General features: G+C 53.3%; 6 protein-coding genes across 6 annotated transcripts in view; 3 read left to right on the top strand and 3 right to left on the bottom strand.

Annotated features, from left to right (window-relative positions):
* Positions 1-513: 513 nt before the first annotated feature.
* Positions 514-2,640, top strand: M421DRAFT_56523 (phosphoribosylformylglycinamidine cyclo-ligase; the record flags this gene model as incomplete). The annotated part of the gene is made up of 1 exon (XM_033595413.1): positions 514-2,640. The coding sequence occupies one exon, from the start codon at positions 514-516 to the stop codon at positions 2,638-2,640; it is 2,127 nt and encodes a 708-aa protein (XP_033451315.1).
* Positions 2,641-3,033: 393 nt separating this feature from the next.
* M421DRAFT_90173 (uncharacterized protein) lies at positions 3,034-5,079 on the bottom strand (the record flags this gene model as incomplete). The annotated part of the gene is made up of 3 exons (XM_033597832.1): positions 3,034-3,744; positions 3,888-4,561; positions 4,701-5,079. 3 exons carry the CDS (start codon positions 5,077-5,079, stop codon positions 3,034-3,036), a joined length of 1,764 nt encoding a protein of 587 aa, XP_033451314.1.
* Positions 5,080-5,428: 349 nt separating this feature from the next.
* Positions 5,429-7,833, bottom strand: M421DRAFT_338869 (uncharacterized protein). The gene is made up of 2 exons (XM_033589444.1): positions 7,333-7,833; positions 5,429-7,280 (listed from the first exon to the last, which is right to left on the bottom strand). The coding sequence occupies exons 1-2, from the start codon at positions 7,558-7,560 to the stop codon at positions 5,778-5,780; spliced, it is 1,731 nt and encodes a 576-aa protein (XP_033451313.1). The 5' UTR covers positions 7,561-7,833; the 3' UTR covers positions 5,429-5,777.
* Positions 7,834-9,560: 1,727 nt separating this feature from the next.
* M421DRAFT_56457 (uncharacterized protein) lies at positions 9,561-10,412 on the top strand (the record flags this gene model as incomplete). Its single annotated transcript, XM_033595404.1, has 2 exons — positions 9,561-9,721; positions 9,770-10,412. 2 exons carry the CDS (start codon positions 9,561-9,563, stop codon positions 10,410-10,412), a joined length of 804 nt encoding a protein of 267 aa, XP_033451312.1.
* A 1,158-nt stretch (positions 10,413-11,570) lies between these two features.
* M421DRAFT_30117 (uncharacterized protein) lies at positions 11,571-12,149 on the top strand (the record flags this gene model as incomplete). The annotated part of the gene is made up of 1 exon (XM_033589104.1): positions 11,571-12,149. A coding segment is annotated over one exon (579 nt), but the record flags the coding sequence as incomplete, so codon positions are not given.
* A 1,148-nt stretch (positions 12,150-13,297) lies between these two features.
* M421DRAFT_408446 (uncharacterized protein) overlaps positions 13,298-15,820 on the bottom strand; it is a gene marked incomplete at its 5' end in the record, with an annotated part of 2,854 nt that continues 331 nt past the window's right edge. Inside the window, 5 exons of the mRNA XM_033590349.1 lie at positions 13,298-14,040; positions 14,268-14,545; positions 14,588-14,805; positions 14,917-15,083; positions 15,116-15,485. Coding sequence (XP_033451310.1) covers positions 13,618-14,040; positions 14,268-14,545; positions 14,588-14,805; positions 14,917-15,083; positions 15,116-15,485 — 1,456 coding nt within the window. The 3' untranslated portion in view covers positions 13,298-13,617. The remainder of the gene's footprint in view (positions 14,041-14,267; positions 14,546-14,587; positions 14,806-14,916; positions 15,084-15,115; positions 15,486-15,820) is intronic.

Raw genomic sequence — 15,820 nt, 5'->3', positions numbered from 1 at the left:
GCTGCAGGTGACGAGAGAGGGCGCTGACACGCATCTCAGCCTCAGCTTGGCCGGCTTACAGCGGAGGTAGAGTTTCTACGATCTTCGACTTGATACCGTAGCAAAGAGCCACAGTTCAGTCGCAGGCGTACGGACTGAGGCGCCAATGCACTTTAGGACAGCCAGCGAAGAAGGGCGGTACCAGGCTGCAGCATTGAACAATACCAGCATGGCGGACCTAACGCAGCCGTCCACGGCAGCTCGCCCCCACATGTGCAGCGCATACCTGCTGTGTGGATGTGAGGGCTTTGACAGATGCTGTACACAGTGTGGATGGTGAGGCTGATGAGATGAGCAAGGGCCACAACTAGATTTCCATCGGCGACATCGGCTCAGTTGCCCCACGAACTGCCCGACTGCTGCCCCGCGTGTAGCCATATTTTCTGATTCACGGCGCATCGTCACTTTTTTGCGCGACACACATCGAGTGGTCGCGCCGCCCGCCAGACGCCAGCAACACCCGCAATGGCCGCAATGCCCACCGTCATCAGAGTGCCGTGCTCGTCGGCCAATATTGGCCCCGGCTTCGACGTCATCGGCCTCGCGCTCAACCTGTACCTCGAGCTGGAGGTCAGCGTGACGCACAAGGAGCGCTCCGAGCACTCGCTCAACTGCCGCATCACGTACGAGGGCGTGGGCGCAGAGGACGTGCCGCTTGTTGCCGCGGACAACCTCATCACGCGCACCGCCGTCTACGTGCTGCGCTGCCACGGCGTGCGCGCGTTCCCCGCGGAGACACACGTCCACGTCCGCAACCCGATTCCCCTGGGCCGTGGCCTGGGCTCGTCGGCGGCGGCGATTGTCGCGGGCGTGCACCTGGCGAACGAGGTCGGCCGCCTGGCGCTGTCCAAGGCACGCATGCTGGACTACTGCCTGATGGAGGAGCGGCACCCGGACAATGTCGCCGCCGCGCTGTACGGCGGCTTCGTGGGCACGTATCTGAACGAGCTGTCGCCCGAGGACACGGAGCGCCTCGAGATTCCGCGCAGCGAGGTCCTGCCTGAGCCTGCGGGCGGCATCGACACGGGCCTGCGGCCGCCGCAGCCGCCGCTCAACATCGGACACTACACCAAGTTCCCCTGGTCGGCCGACATCAAGTGCATCTGCATCATCCCGCAGTTCGAGGTCTCTACGGCAAAGGCCCGCGCCGTGCTGCCCGAGTCGTACTCGCGCAGGGATGCCATCTTCAACATGCAGCGCCTGGCTGTCCTCACCACCGCCCTCGGCCAGTCGCCGCCCGACCCTGACATGATCTACACGGCCATGCAGGACAAGCTGCACCAGCCCTACCGCCGCGGCCTGATCCCGGGCCTCACCGAGATCCTGCAGTCCGTCACGCCCCAGTCGCACCCCGGCCTGCTCGGCATCTGCCTCTCTGGTGCCGGTCCCACCATCCTCGCCCTCGCGACCGCGAACTTCGACTCGATCGCGGACCACCTGCTCGCCGAGTTCAAGAAGGAGGGCATCACATGCGACTGGAAGCTGCTCCAGCCCGCCACAGACGGCGCCACAGTCTCCAACTCGCTCAGCGCCACACCTGCCGAGGCCCTGACCTACGCCTCCTCTGGCGTCAGCATCGACGCCGGCAACCAGCTCGTCCAGCAGATCAAGGCCTCGACAAAATCCACCCGTCGGCCTGGCGCAGACGGCGAGATCGGCGGCTTCGGCGGTCTCCTGGACCTGCAAGCCGCTGGCTACACAGAAGCACCCATCCTGGTCGGCGCCATCGACGGCATCGGGACGAAAGTCAAGATCGCCTTCGAAATGGGCAAGCACGACACAGTTGGCATCGATCTGGTCGCCATGAACGTCAATGACCTCGTTGTCCAGGGCGCGGAGCCCCTCATGTTTCTCGACTACTATGCGTGCTCGCGCCTCGACATCGCGAGCGCTGCCAAGTTCATCGAGGGCGTTGCAAACGGGTGCAGACAATCAGGTGCTGCGCTTGTTGGCGGCGAGACGGCAGAGATGCCTGGCATCTACCAGGACGGCGAGTACGACGCTGGTGGAGCAGCCATTGGCGCCATCAGGAAGGGTGCTACCATCCTTCCCGACACAGCAGCCATGCGGGAAGGCGACGTGCTACTCGGCATGTCCAGCAGCGGCGTGCACTCCAACGGCTTCAGTCTGGTCCGCAAAATCGTCGAGCGCTCCGGTCTCTCTTTCCACGATACCGCGCCCTGGAGTCCTGAGCAGAACATCGGCACTGCGCTCCTCACGCCGACCAAGATCTACGTCAAGCCGCTCCTGGCTGCCGTCCGCAAGGACCTGCTGAAGGGCATGGCGCACATCACCGGCGGCGGGCTGAGCGAGAACATCCCCCGCATGCTGCCGAAGCATTTGGCTGCCGAGCTCGACGCAAAGACATGGCCGCTGCCGGACGTGTTCAAGTGGCTGAAGAAGACGGGCGCTCTGGAGGCGAGGGAGTTCCAGCGCACGTTCAACACGGGGCTGGGCATGGTCATCGTTGTCAGCCCCGAGAAGGCGAAGGAGGCGCTGCAGTTCCTGCAGGCTGAGGGCGAGAGCGTGTTCGAGATCGGGCGGCTGGTTAGCAGGGCCGATGAGGAAGTCATCATCCACAACATGGAGGTTTGGGGTTAGACATTGGTGCCAATTCTTTGATATCCGTAGGTTCGTTCCTTCTACACCAAAATAGACACGGCGCTTTCTGGGACTAGACTCCATCACTCAGATCCTGTACCCTCGGTTCCATGCTGCGTGTGCGTCGCTTCTGCATCCGCGCCATGTCCGCTGTGCGTCGCTGGCACAAGTCTGGGCCGCCAGGGTTGGCTGGACAACAACCCCGCTCAGCCTTGCGCCTTCCGGGCAGTTGGTTGCGTCTACTGCCAGCAGAAGATGGCGCATCGCGAGGAAGGGACATGGCAAGTATAGGTTCAACAGAACCAACATGCGAAAAGAAAGTCCAACACAATTAAAATGCTCTAATCAGTACATAAGGCCTGTCATACGATGCAACATAGACAGACTCGAAGCTCACCCAGCGCTGAGATGAGGGAGGAAACGACTCCACGCCGGCACGTTGTACACTCCAGGTGGAAGATGCGCAAGATGGACGAAACACTCAACCATAATGTAAAACCTCGCAGCCAGGTATGCGATACACAGGGTGAGACAAGATCTAGCTACGCTTGCATTTCCCGAGTAAGGACTTATTAACGCTGAGACACCGCGGCGAAAGAGAAGGCATATGGGCACAGCAACGATGGGACTGGCGATAATCATGGAAGCAATCCGCCATCTCCACTGTTCCTCTATCGTGAGAGACGGCACATCCCACGCAAGCAGATGGAGACCTCCATAGACAGCTGCAGCAGCCATGAAACCTGCCGTAGCCACTCGATCGAGATTCCACAGGGCCTCCGCACTCTCGTCTCGTGTGGCTGTGGCTTTCAGGCGTTTCAGTGATTCGTCGGTTGCGTTGAGCGTGGACACGTGGTCTACGAACATCTCATGCAGCGGGAAGTTCTTGATATCCGTGTACGGATCATTTCCCAGCTGCTCTGACAAGGAACCGTGAGCCAGCCGGAGACATTCGAGATCGGCCCACTTCAGCTCGAAATAGACGCCGGACGGATCTTTCGCTTCGACAACCAGGTGGAAACCGAAGCATCTCTGGCGGCTGTACAGTCTGATCTTTTTCTTGCTTTTGTTGCAATGTAGATCGTGCCAACATGCATTTACTCTCTGCGTGATATCAGCGTCCGCGAACGAATATGTGACAGAGTCCCGGAAAGTTGCTGCTGTTAGCCCTCCCGGCTGATATCCATTTCTCGTCAAGAATACCTTAGTCGTCCCGTCAGTATCCGTCTTCTCCCCATGCAACTTACAATACAGCCGCCTGTTTGCACACATCTGCGCGTACAGGGTGTAGGTCCTGGCCTTCGATACATCGATGTAGTCGGGCTCTTCGATGTCCAAGGGCTTGAACCACCAAACGCCAAGAACAAACAAGAAACAGAGTGCGTGGAGCAGCACGTTGAGCTCAAGCAAACTGAGGGGTGATCATTTGTTGCGAGTCGTCCCGTGGGCTGGGCGCCGAACCAGCACACCTGCATACACAGCAGAAGCTTGCCAATCCCATTTGCTTTACTCTTGTCAAGAATAGTCTCTTTCGAAATATCGGGTATACTGTATGGCATAGCGCGTGTGATCGCCCGAAGCGTAGACGTTGTTATCGTACTGCATTTGCGGCCGTCATCGAAGGGGTTGATAGACATCTTGCTATTGTTCAGCACGAAGCCGCCCATCAGCGCGAAGTAGCTGTGTGTCCGGGTCCAATTGTGGTATCGTTGCGATGGCTGACGTCGGTCTCTATCCGCCGGGCGTGCCTCTCTCGGGCCGTGGAGCACTGCTCGCCATTTGGCCTTTATTCTCCTTTCGCTCCTCGACATTATCGATTGGTGCCTCGGTCCAAAGCTGCCAGAGATGCCGCTGATGTTTACGTGCGGTATGCTGGGGCGTCTGTTGCCCATCTCCACGTCTTGCGCTTGGCCGCCAGACACTATACTGGACCACTGCGTGAGTCCCTGCAAAAGCTCGACCATGTCATGCTTGAGGTTTCGAGCGAAGACCCAATCACTGACAGCAATGTACGCGATCTACTCAGTAAGCCCAATGTCAAACATCGCTGCGTTACTTACTCACATATTCAGGAGCAGCAACTCCAAGTACAACCCACCATGCTCTCTTCCAGAATTGGCAGCGCCAGTAAGGTACGCCTTGCTTGGGGACGTTGAGGTGGAGTGATGTGTAGACGCAAAGGGTCAGAGTAATAAGACATGATGAAAATATAGTGAACGTCTCCCTTTCTTTCGATGCGCTCTTCCAGTAGGGCTCGTTGTTGACGGGTGCGTTTCCGAGTGGTTCCCACATTGCGGACGTAGGATCAAAGTTGCTGCTTCGATCTGAGGATGTGGCTATCCCTAAGACTACGATCCTGCGTTCAGCGCTTGGGAAGCTGAGCCTCGTCAGGCATTGTCTGACCAGGCTGAGTGCATCGAGCCGCCATGCTGGAGTCATGGGTCCCCCCACGCCATGGTATTCGTCGTCGGAGCCTTGCTACGGCTGCGAAAGTGACAGGAATACGTCGCAAGGGTGCCATTCCACTTAGAATCAGAGATACGTAAACTATCTAAGTGAATATCTCATATTTTTGGCCATTGGTGGTGGCGGGAGTGAGAGGGTACACTGTTGTAGGTCGAGACTCGGCAGCTGAAACGTCATATAGCCACGTGGCTGACGTGAACAGCCCTTCAACCACAGCTTCCTCATGCTCAGAATACTAATCTCGTCAATAAACGTCTCTGCAGTAATCCGGTCATAGCGGGAAATATTATTGATATCAGCGAGGCGTAGGCAAGCGGAGAAACGAGGTGGTAAAGGCCGTCGCACTTTCTCACTCGCATCTAGAATTTCCTTCAGCGAGCATAGTCCAGCCAAAGACTGCAGTGCAGGTTCGTGGAGAGATCTGCTTCAAATCCAGATGTTCGATCTTCGAGGCTGCTCCTTCCACGGTGCCACTTGCAGGTTGAAATAAGATCGATCAGTCACAAGGCTGTGTTTGGGGCACCCGTAAAAATCACCCAGAAAATTCCTACGCCCGTATGCATGAAGCCTCACCCGCCATTACCCATGGATTTAAGCTCCTGATCCCACCATAGGAACAATCACAGCAGTTTATCGGATCATTCCGTCGCCATGATATCCAGATGCTGGAGTCAACCGGCGCCCCAATGCGGCAGATATCTACTCCAAGACGGTTCGACGTATACCTCGGGTGGAAGATGTGCAAGGCTTGTGAGACATTCGGTGATGAGGTAGAGCCGTGCCGCAATATATACCAACGCATAAGTGGCCAATGCCATCATTGTGACGAGATATGCAGAACAACCGCACAGAATTTGAATGAATAAGGTTGCGCAGTCTCCGAGACAGTTCTTTAGAACCTCGGAGCCTGGTTGAATCATTTGCTTGTGAATGACATCGATGACGGGGTGTAGGCGATAGATGAGAGCCAGCGGTCCGGGACTGGCGATAGTCATACACGCATACCGCCATAGCCACTGTTCGCCGGTACTAACGAAGGGGCCATTCCAAGCTAAGAGGTGCAGTCCACCGTAGATGGTTCCCGCCAACATTAGACCAGTTGCGTAGAATTCGTCCCAGCCCTGGAAATCATCGTCAGGCGATGACATCAGCGTAGTTTCATCAATAAACATCCTGCCTGGCGGACAGTACGACTTGTGCGAGAATGACCATCCGGATCCATTGGCATTCATGAGGTGAACAAGCCTTAGTCGAGTGATTTCGGGGCTTGTAAGCTCCACCCAGGCAGTTTCGGGCTTATATTCTGTCCGCACTGGATCGTCATAGTAGGATCCGGTGTGGACGGGCCTTACTGCAAATCCGTAGCAAACTTGATCTCCATACAGCCTCAGCGTCATGTGGTCTTTGTTCTGGCCCAATTGGTGTTGGATTCTCTCAACACTGTTATCCACTCTCTGCGCTTGGAAGGAAAACGTATATCCATGCTGCCTCATTTCGCGATCGTCCGGCGCGGCATACGCTGGTGCTTGCGAATCACCCACATAGAAAAGTTCCCACTCTCCACTGCTGTAGTCCCGGCATGGATAGGAGCGAAGTGGGTGGTCTTCAAGCATCAGCCAAGCACACACCTGCTGTGTGCGATCAGAGACATCGAGTGTAAAGGGCTCTTCGATATCGAGAGGCTTGTTCCACCAAGCCATGTAGATGCAAAAACAACAAACTGCGTGTAAGAGCACGTTCAGTTCCAGCAGGCTAATGGGAAGTCCAGTGACAAGTCGGCCGACGACTTGCAGAGAAAACCAGAAGGCTTGCAAACAGGGCAGGAACTTCCCTAATCCGCTGGCTTTGCTCTTGTCTAGTATGACTTGCTGTGATATGTCCGGCAAGATTTCCGGAGCGTATCGGGCGATTAGCCGCAATGCAGCAGGTTTTAGCATTCTGCGTGTCTTGTTCAAAAACGATCTGTCATACGGGCCGAGCAATGTGCTGAGATCAACAGCGAAGCCCCCCATAAGGGCCAAATGACTATGGATCCGAGTCCAACAGTGTGATCGGGATCCCGGTGACCCAATTGGAGCATAGTACTCTGGTGGAGGTTTTGTGGGTAACAGTCGTGCCATGTCATCGTCCAATCTGCGTGCGGCATGCCAATCTCTTAGAGCTATGAAAGCGACCTGTTACGCGATCAGTAGGTCGGGGCAACCCAGAAGACGTTTCTGATCTTACAACTTCAGGCGCGACAAGGCCAACAAAGCCCCACCATGCTCTATGGCGCATCTTATGCCACCACGTGGCCCTACTAGGACTGGGAATGTTTAAATGAAGACAACTGTAGACACACAGAATCAACGTGAAGAGGCACGTCGAAAGTATACCAAATGTGCCTCTTTCTCTTGGCCCTTCTTTCCACTGGCCTGTACTGTTGGCTGGAGCCTCTCCAAACGGTTCCCACATCTTCGGTTGTTGGACGTAAGGCGCTTTGGACCAAACCCCTTAAGATGAATAAAACTATTACTCGGGACGGGGAATGACGAAGCAAGACATCCTCTGAGGGTCAGGCCGTGCTCGTCGTGTCCACTCAGCCACCGAACAGCCAGACTGAGGCAAGAAACCGAGAACGGCTTCTTGGCCGCAGGCTGTTAGACATGGGTGTGCTCTCCATGATTTGACATCGTAAAACATCGTAGAATCTGCAGCGAAGCAACTCACATGTTCGACAATTCTTAGCAGGTATCGTGGATGTTTACGCAGGCGACATGAGATTGCAGTGTTTTGTCATCGAGTTTTGGGCTGAGCAGCTCCTACCGGTAAGCATCGCATCGCAGGCTCCACGCGCTAAACTGTAAGGGCTTGGCAAACATCGCCCGCACCTGCCAGCCTTTCCCGACCGGCTCGGCAATTCGCTTACGTCCTCTCGCTCATCCATAATTGGTCTTCTACAAGCAGCACCACAAAGTCTTAGTAAGCTCCAATGCTCTCGTCGTTCTCTCGCGGACCAATATGTCAACCACAGCAGTCGGCTCTGCAAGCTATCTCCGCATTGCGTGGTTGATCGTGAATGCTGGACAATACTACCTCCTATACGCGGACTCAGCTAAAGGCTATCGCTAACGAACGAACAGCATCCGCGGGAATCTTTCGAAGTGTCACATACCGTTTCCAGACTGTACGAGCGCCAGCACTACCTAAGGATGTACTCAATGCTGCTGTGCGTATCGTACCGGACCGTCTCACAATTGCAGACTCTCGGTACTTGACCGCGCAAACAAGTCATAGCTATGTGCAGTCGTATTACAAGCCTCGAGGCCTGGAGCCCAAAACGCTGAGGGGATGCTTGGACAGAAGCTTGTCTAAACCTGCCCGCCCTCTTGATGGAATGGCATGCATCAGGTCGTAAGCGACACCTTTCTCTGGTGGGAAGGCTACGAGTTGTTCGCTGACCCAATACGAGAGCTGAAGAAAAACTTCAAGGCAGGCTGGACAAGTGGAGGGGGCAAGCTCAGTAGGACTATCTCCTCGAGTCAGCAAGGGAAGCACACGTGGCGCGCATCGTTGATACAATGATTCCCAGTGCAAGGAGAGGCGACGTGCAAGTGAGGATTGAATAGTGGTTGAAGGGCCGACTGCGGCAGTGAGATCGGCGGTCGAAGGGTCCGCGGCACATCTTGCAAGCTTTCAGCTGCTGGGCTTGGTGCATGGTCGCTCGCTTAGTCAACCCACAAGCGGAATCGATAACCACACAGCGTTGGCGACAACGCCGCCTTGCCTGTCATCAACAGTCACGGCGCCTTCCTTGTCCGTCGCAAGCTCAGCGGCGCTAAATTAACAGCGTGTTTTAAACACACAACGCCGAAAGACTGTCTGACTTCACCATAAGGCGCGAAACTGTGCAAGATTCCCGATGGCGTTGGTCAACTCATGTTTAAGGACCGTGCGCTTCGACTACGACTAGGACTCAAAACCTTCTGGCAGTTGCCGGTACGCATAAGGATGGTACTGCAGGCGTCGACGTCACCGCTACTTGACCCTTGATAGTGACGGTATCGTCGGACTCGAGGGGGCATTGGCATAAGTGGATGCAGCTTCGACGCATGCTCACTTATGGCCAATTACCAAAACGTCGTAAGCAGCAGCCGGACTTTGGATACTGAGCTACGGAGATGTGATCGGCGAGGCCTCAAACATCTGTAGCCCCACCGCTAACTTACAACACATTCAGGTACGATCCGTGGAAGGGTCCAGACGTTGCGTGTGTGTCTTGCGGCATTTTCTCCCCTGGGATCTGCATACATTTTCAAGGAACAGCGCTCACGTGATGGGGCTGTGTAGAGCGTCTGCAGGTGCATCCGCTACACAGTAGACGCCGCCAAGCACTTTTGAAATGTTCTCACATCCCCACCGACGGCTCCTTCGATGCTCTCAGTTCCACGCCTGAGCGGAGCTGTTGCAGCTCGATGGTTGACAATGTCTTCGCCCTCCATCAAATTACTGGGGAAGATGAGGTGACTTTCCCCTTCAACATCAAAGACTATCAACGCTATGTCTTCGGGGATGACAGCCTAGCGTACCGTTTCGGTACGGACTGCGCTAAGGCCTTCATTGCCCGTTGCTCTGGGTCGAAGGCTGCGCAGCATACCACGACGACACAAACGAGCAATCAGAGCGCAGCAGATGACTTTGCAGTTGCCGTTCTACCCGACTATGTTCCGACGGCCACCCACAGCTTGCGCGATCATTTTGTCGCTTATCTGAATCGACACCTGCTCTCGACGAATGCAGATCCCGCAATCAAGATCGACATCAGTCTGGTGGAGGAAAGTTCGAGTGGGCAGAACGGATCGCAAGCAGGGACAGTGATCTACCGACTCGATCGTAAACGTGTGGGACGTAGGACCGTTATCGTCCTGAGCGACATCCGCTTGAGCCACGACCGAGAACGTCAGGTCCAGAAGTCACTCTGTTCCTCCAATGTCAACAATCCAGTTGTTTTCGCTTACCTCGCCTCGGTACTCGAGCCCTCGAAGGCGATTTCCCTTTCACCAATCCTGGGGTGTATCATCAGCCCCTCCCTGAAGGACGTCGAGGATATTGCGCACGGCCCCAATTTTGTCATGAATGCAAGCTTCGTTCAGTACATCATTGGGAAAGATGATCAGGAGTTCTGTCGCTTCCTGAGACGACAAGATGATGGCTTCGTGAGATTGCTGCTGGACCATACGTTTAGTGGTAGATATTACAGTAATGAGCTGTACCAAGCAAACGTCAGGTTCTTGCAATGGGAGGTTGGAACCAGAGAAAGTTTGTAGCATTTGTAAATGATTTTACGCTGCGGCTTCGCGCAGGTGCTCTGGTCGTTCCACGATATATCTTTCCAGCATGCCATATGGTTGGAGGATAGGTTAACTTATGAAATTAATAATACACACGTAACTAACTGAAGTCAAACATACAAACCCTATTCGCAGTAATCCCGAGTCATCGATCAAAGCTTCTTGCCCGGTTTATCGAAATGCGCTTGGAACTCCCGCACTGATCACGCACTCTCGCCAAAAGAACCGAAGGCAGTCCAGTCGTCAACTACAATTCCGTACAGTTAAAGTCCCTAAATTTCCGAAAACAGCTGGCTTTTGGTCTTCGAGGTGCTCGGCCCTCGCCAACTCCAACGAATATTGACTCTGGCAGCGGACTCCGACCGGTTACCAGTCAGCTTATAATTTCACCATTATTCCCACCAACGTCCGCAGGACGTTATACCGTGAACACCATTACTACAAGATCATAGCAAAGCACCGTATGCCAAGTACCGGTCTTTCAATTTCATCTGCTAGCAAGTGCGTTGGCTTCACGCCTGATTCTCAAAATCGAGTCCGTTCCAGGCCTACCACAATGCGCACAAAATTTCTAAGCATACCGGGTCAGGATATAGGTGGACTTTATGGGCGGCAAATGCTGTGCTCTTTCAGGTCGCTGTGTGAGCCCTCACATATTCGAAAATCTTACGCCGCGTCCGATCAAAATATCAGTTATTCTCCATGTAATATGTCCAGTGACAAGAGGGAGTACCTAACTGCAGCTGGTAAATTTCGCTATTCATAGTACCCAATGGTGCATACTAGGAGATGCCGCTTCGCCAGGCGAGCAAGTCAGGCGGAGAACGTGAGCGAAGGACGTTCAGCCGGTCAGCAGGCAGGACATCACTAGAAGTCAGCATTGTGAATGCAGAGTCACCTACGATGTCCTGTCAAGTTCAACAAGCGCTGTCCGCCTGGGAGTCCGAAGCACGAAGTCCGGTAGCGGCACCATGACCACCACCACCACGAGCACTGCAACATCAAGATCGCATAAAACACAAGAAAAACTCCACAAGAAAATCTACAGAATAAATCAAACCAACTTCACCACTCATTGCTGCACTGACTCTCGAGATGGTCCGCTCACTCCCCCTCCTCCTTGGCAGCGCCGCCCTGGCAGCCGCGCATTCCTGGCTCGGCTGCACTGATCAAGACAACGAACGAATCCTCGAATGGATGAAAGGCAACGCAACCGAATACCGAAAGCCTGGAGACCTCTTCGTCGATACCTTCGCTCCCGGGCTTGCAGTCTTCTGCCACGGCTGGCCGCGTGCAAAACACAACCCCGGAAACTGGATCGATGAATCCAGCAACTACCTCTGGGATATCGCAGCGCAACAGTTTAAGGGCGATACACATGCCTGTCACCCTAGTCAACGCAGTCCGACGTACTTTATGGAGGAGAATGCGGGGATGGCGACTGCAAAGCCGGGTGGTAGTATCAAGTTGATGTTTGGTGGGAATGGACACTCGAGGGGTGCGAATGTGGATGGTGGTGATCCGGGAAAGAGTGTCGTGTATTGGAAGGGTAAGAAGGAGGCCGAGATTGAGGACATCAAGGAGCTTACCAAGAAGAACAAGCTCAAGGAAATTGGATTTGCGGAGGAGGCATTTATCTGGCCGGAGGATCCGAACGTCAAAAGTCCAATTGAGGGCATGTTGGATAAGGGAAATTGGATGACGGTCAACATGCCGGAAGATATGGAGAAGGGAAGGCACATGATGGTTTGGGTATGGGAGTATGGGAGTAAGCCGAGGTGGAGCACTTGTTTCGATGTCATGATCGATTAGATGGGTAAGGCTACGGCTTTTTCAAGGGGCTCTGATGGATTTTAATGGTGTACTGGTGTCAAGGCGATAGGGTTTGGCTGTTAGATAGCACCTGGGCTTGAAACTTCGATCCTCACAGATGCTGGGCGTCTACTATCAACACCTGATTCTATACCTACTTATCATAGATTTCTTGTAAAAAATTCTCAGAAATACACGATACTCGTTACAGATCCAATGCCAAATATGCAACATGGGATCAGATGCATGAAATCAGCTTCCAATTCCGGCATCGCAACGTCTTCCAACTTCAGCTTGCTTTATCACTAGCGAAAACGGCCCCGACTCCCTCCATGAGTCTGCGTGTCGCAAAGACACTGTTACTATCGGCAGCAGCTACTCTTCAGTCAAACTCATCATCGCTGCGTCAAGAGAACAGAAGGTCACTTGCGAAAGTACCACCTCGGTCACGGACTTAAGATCAAGTTGCTGGGTGACAGAGCGCTCCACTCATGGGGTTCTTCGATTGACTTTTGCTCTACCATATCGCCAAACCTCGAGCACGCCAGAATATGGGAGAATTGTCAATGTATGCTCCGTGTGAACTGATCGAGACGGAAGGCCCAATGAGGACTTCTTTATTAATACAGCTATCAAGCAGAGAATCGATATAGGGTGGCGAGATGGGTGCGGCCGGAACAATATATCAGGGTATGGAAGAGGTCTCTCCGCGCACCCATATTTCACCTTGGAGCCGCTCAGAATAATGAATGTGAAGTATTCTGTGATACTATTTCCAGCGACCTCGGAAGGATTGGGCTTACTAAGAACCTGTCCTAGAACGATATCGTCACCACTAATACGCTTATCGCAGCGCAGGCAACCGTCAATCGCTACAGACATTACATACCTCAGCAATACAGTCATCTAGCTCATATATTCATGTGTGATGGAGGTACTAAAAACTCAAATATCATGTCTAAAACGCTTAAGTCGTTTTCCGGCACGAAGGTTATGGTGGTGGACGATCACGTCGATGAGGCCATAACATATGCTTGGCAAGTATAGAAGTCGCCTTTAGTCGCAGTAGCCCTAATCTTGGGGAGTTCCTACCAACAGATTATGCGCGAGGGCATGGATATCAGTGGCAAGCAAAATGAGCTTCGCCCCGTGACGGGAATGGTCAACTGGAAGTACGAGATAATCCTCAGCAACGATTGGTAGACAAAATGATATCCGCAGAAGTCGCATAGTCTCCACCTCGATTGGATGTATGACGGAGATGGAAAGTAGATGTCGTACTATAGGTAGACCTAGCTGTCATCGATGTGCGCCACCTCAGCTTTCTCAGCACTCCGTAGCCGGAGTCGCTCATTTAGCCTCAACTCGGTTACATAAATGCTCCTTGATCGATGTTGAAGCCAGCATTGGGAAATATGAGAGCCCACACTTGATCATTCATGAAGTCTAGATCCAACGTTGGCGGGCCTTGTGACGAGAAGTTTCCGACGTTCTGATCGTCGTATGCCAAGATGGCGTCGGCTGGTGGTGAATATTGCGTAAGATTGAACAGATTCCGCAGGATTGTGTGGTCCGTGACTGTGGTAGGCACATCTGGATGTAGTGGTGTACGATGCTCTTTGATCGATGCGTACTCAGCGAGAACATTATGCAAGAATACAGCTTGCAGGGAACAGCTCGTATAGCTTGGCGCTCGAAAAGCGGCGAGAACATTCGCTGTGTTGTTGCTGATGCTTTCCAAGGCTCGCGATTCCATCTCATTTGAAATGTAGGCTGGTGCTGAAACAAGGAGCTGCTTTGGTGTTTGTGACCACGTGGCTCAGATCACATGATATCCTATTGTAGCAGGCACTGCCCGGTGGGCAAGTGCACTTACCTGAGAGCTGAGAGCTTAAACAACAAAACAACACAACATGACAACAGATAGCAATACACTCGTTGATCACAGTCTTTGATCGACACTGCTCACGCAGTTACAGTGTTAGATCCCCGACTGTGAAAGCAACAGAGAGCAAGTACCTTGATTAGGAATACTGTTGCATAAGCAATCATGACATGAACAGAGTCTTGCGCAAAGTACACTAGCTGAGAGGCCAAAGGTTCAGATACGAGCTTGAGAATGTCCAGCGCGCTCGAACAGCTGTTCCAAATCGCTTCTATGTCAACTGAAGTTTCCATATCCCTTAGTCGCATCGATGCGCGTAGTGGGGATGCGAATAAGAGCAGCCGTGCGTAGCTGCCATAGAACGGTATCAAGAAAGCATGACAGTCCTCACCATGACCAGTAACCGTCTCGGCTCATCTCTTCTGCCAGTCGATGATCTACCTGTCAAGCAAACGTAGCAAGGACCGAAACTGCGCGGGTTCGTGACGTTGATGTTGAACATACTGTGCCGTCATCATCTCAAAGTGGGTGGAGGTGATGAAGCGGAGCGAAAAAGATGCGCTGAGCAGCCGGTTGTTGGTAAAATCAAGAGCATGTGAGTGTCCGTCGCTCACTACCTTCACATAGCTGCTCCTCTTGATCATCCAGGGTTTGCCTGTTTGCATACTTATGCTGTGTACCAGTTTAGATCTCCCGAGGGCGCCCACACTTTTCTGTCACGTACCTTCGGTCATGCACAAACAACACCAGCCAAGTTCTCTCTATATTTCGAAATTGCCTCACCTGATGGTCGCACGTGTTCTCCGGGGTTTCATCTCAGCGGTACCAAGTTGGTGCCAACCGAGCTCAATGGCCATCCTGATAGCAAGGCCTACAGAGAGCCATGCAAGGTTGTCGTCGGGCTTCTTCCAATATGTCAGTATGAGAATTGCGTGTATAGTCTCCGTCGACTTGAGCCACAGCGAAAATGATCCATGAATACTCTTTTAGCATGATTGAGCAGAACGATGTACAATGAAGGGTGCAATAGCTTTGCCGCTGCTGCTAGAACAGCGGTCAAGAGGAGCCGCGACGTCTCCCGGACGTATCCAAGCGTGTGTAGGTAGCAGTCCAATTGGCTGATGAAAGGGTTGAAATACTTCATGAAGCCATCGAACAGGGAGGTAGCATCGTGAAAGTTAATCAACCCGTTGTCGATAGGGTCGTCGTCCATAGCGTACTGTGTGCTGTATTGTGGCTCAGCTCCGTGCTCAGTGCGAAGTACGGATTGCAAAGAGAAATCTCCTCTTGTAGCCTGCCGGCTCAGAATGTCAGGAGGCCGAAAGCCGTTGCTTTGCGTCCAGAAACCTTGACTTGAACATTGCGTTGGCTGTGCATCAGAGTAAAATCTAGAAGTGGATGTTCGGGCGCCAGGTGCAGATCTTATCGGTACGGTAGGGCACTCGCGTCTCATTATGGGTTGTTTGCAAAAGGCTGGCTACACCCCGTGATTTAGTGCGATAAAGTGACGCTAGATGTACCGTGCCGGAGCTCGTGCCGCACGGTTCCGCGTTCCGCACGCGATCACCAAAACAACGAAATATCCTCAACACTACAACTCAACAACGCGATGACTTTAGAAGACGCACTTAAAGACACACGCGCAGCTAATGCGCGCGGTGAACTTTGCTACCAAAAAATTGCAGAT

Source organism: Didymella exigua (assembly GCF_010094145.1).
Source record: "Didymella exigua CBS 183.55 unplaced genomic scaffold M421scaffold_6, whole genome shotgun sequence".
Taxonomy (NCBI): Eukaryota; Fungi; Ascomycota; class Dothideomycetes; order Pleosporales; family Didymellaceae; genus Didymella; species Didymella exigua.
The sequence above is the reverse complement of the archived record's forward strand: the minus strand, read 5'-3'. Positions and strand labels throughout refer to the sequence as shown.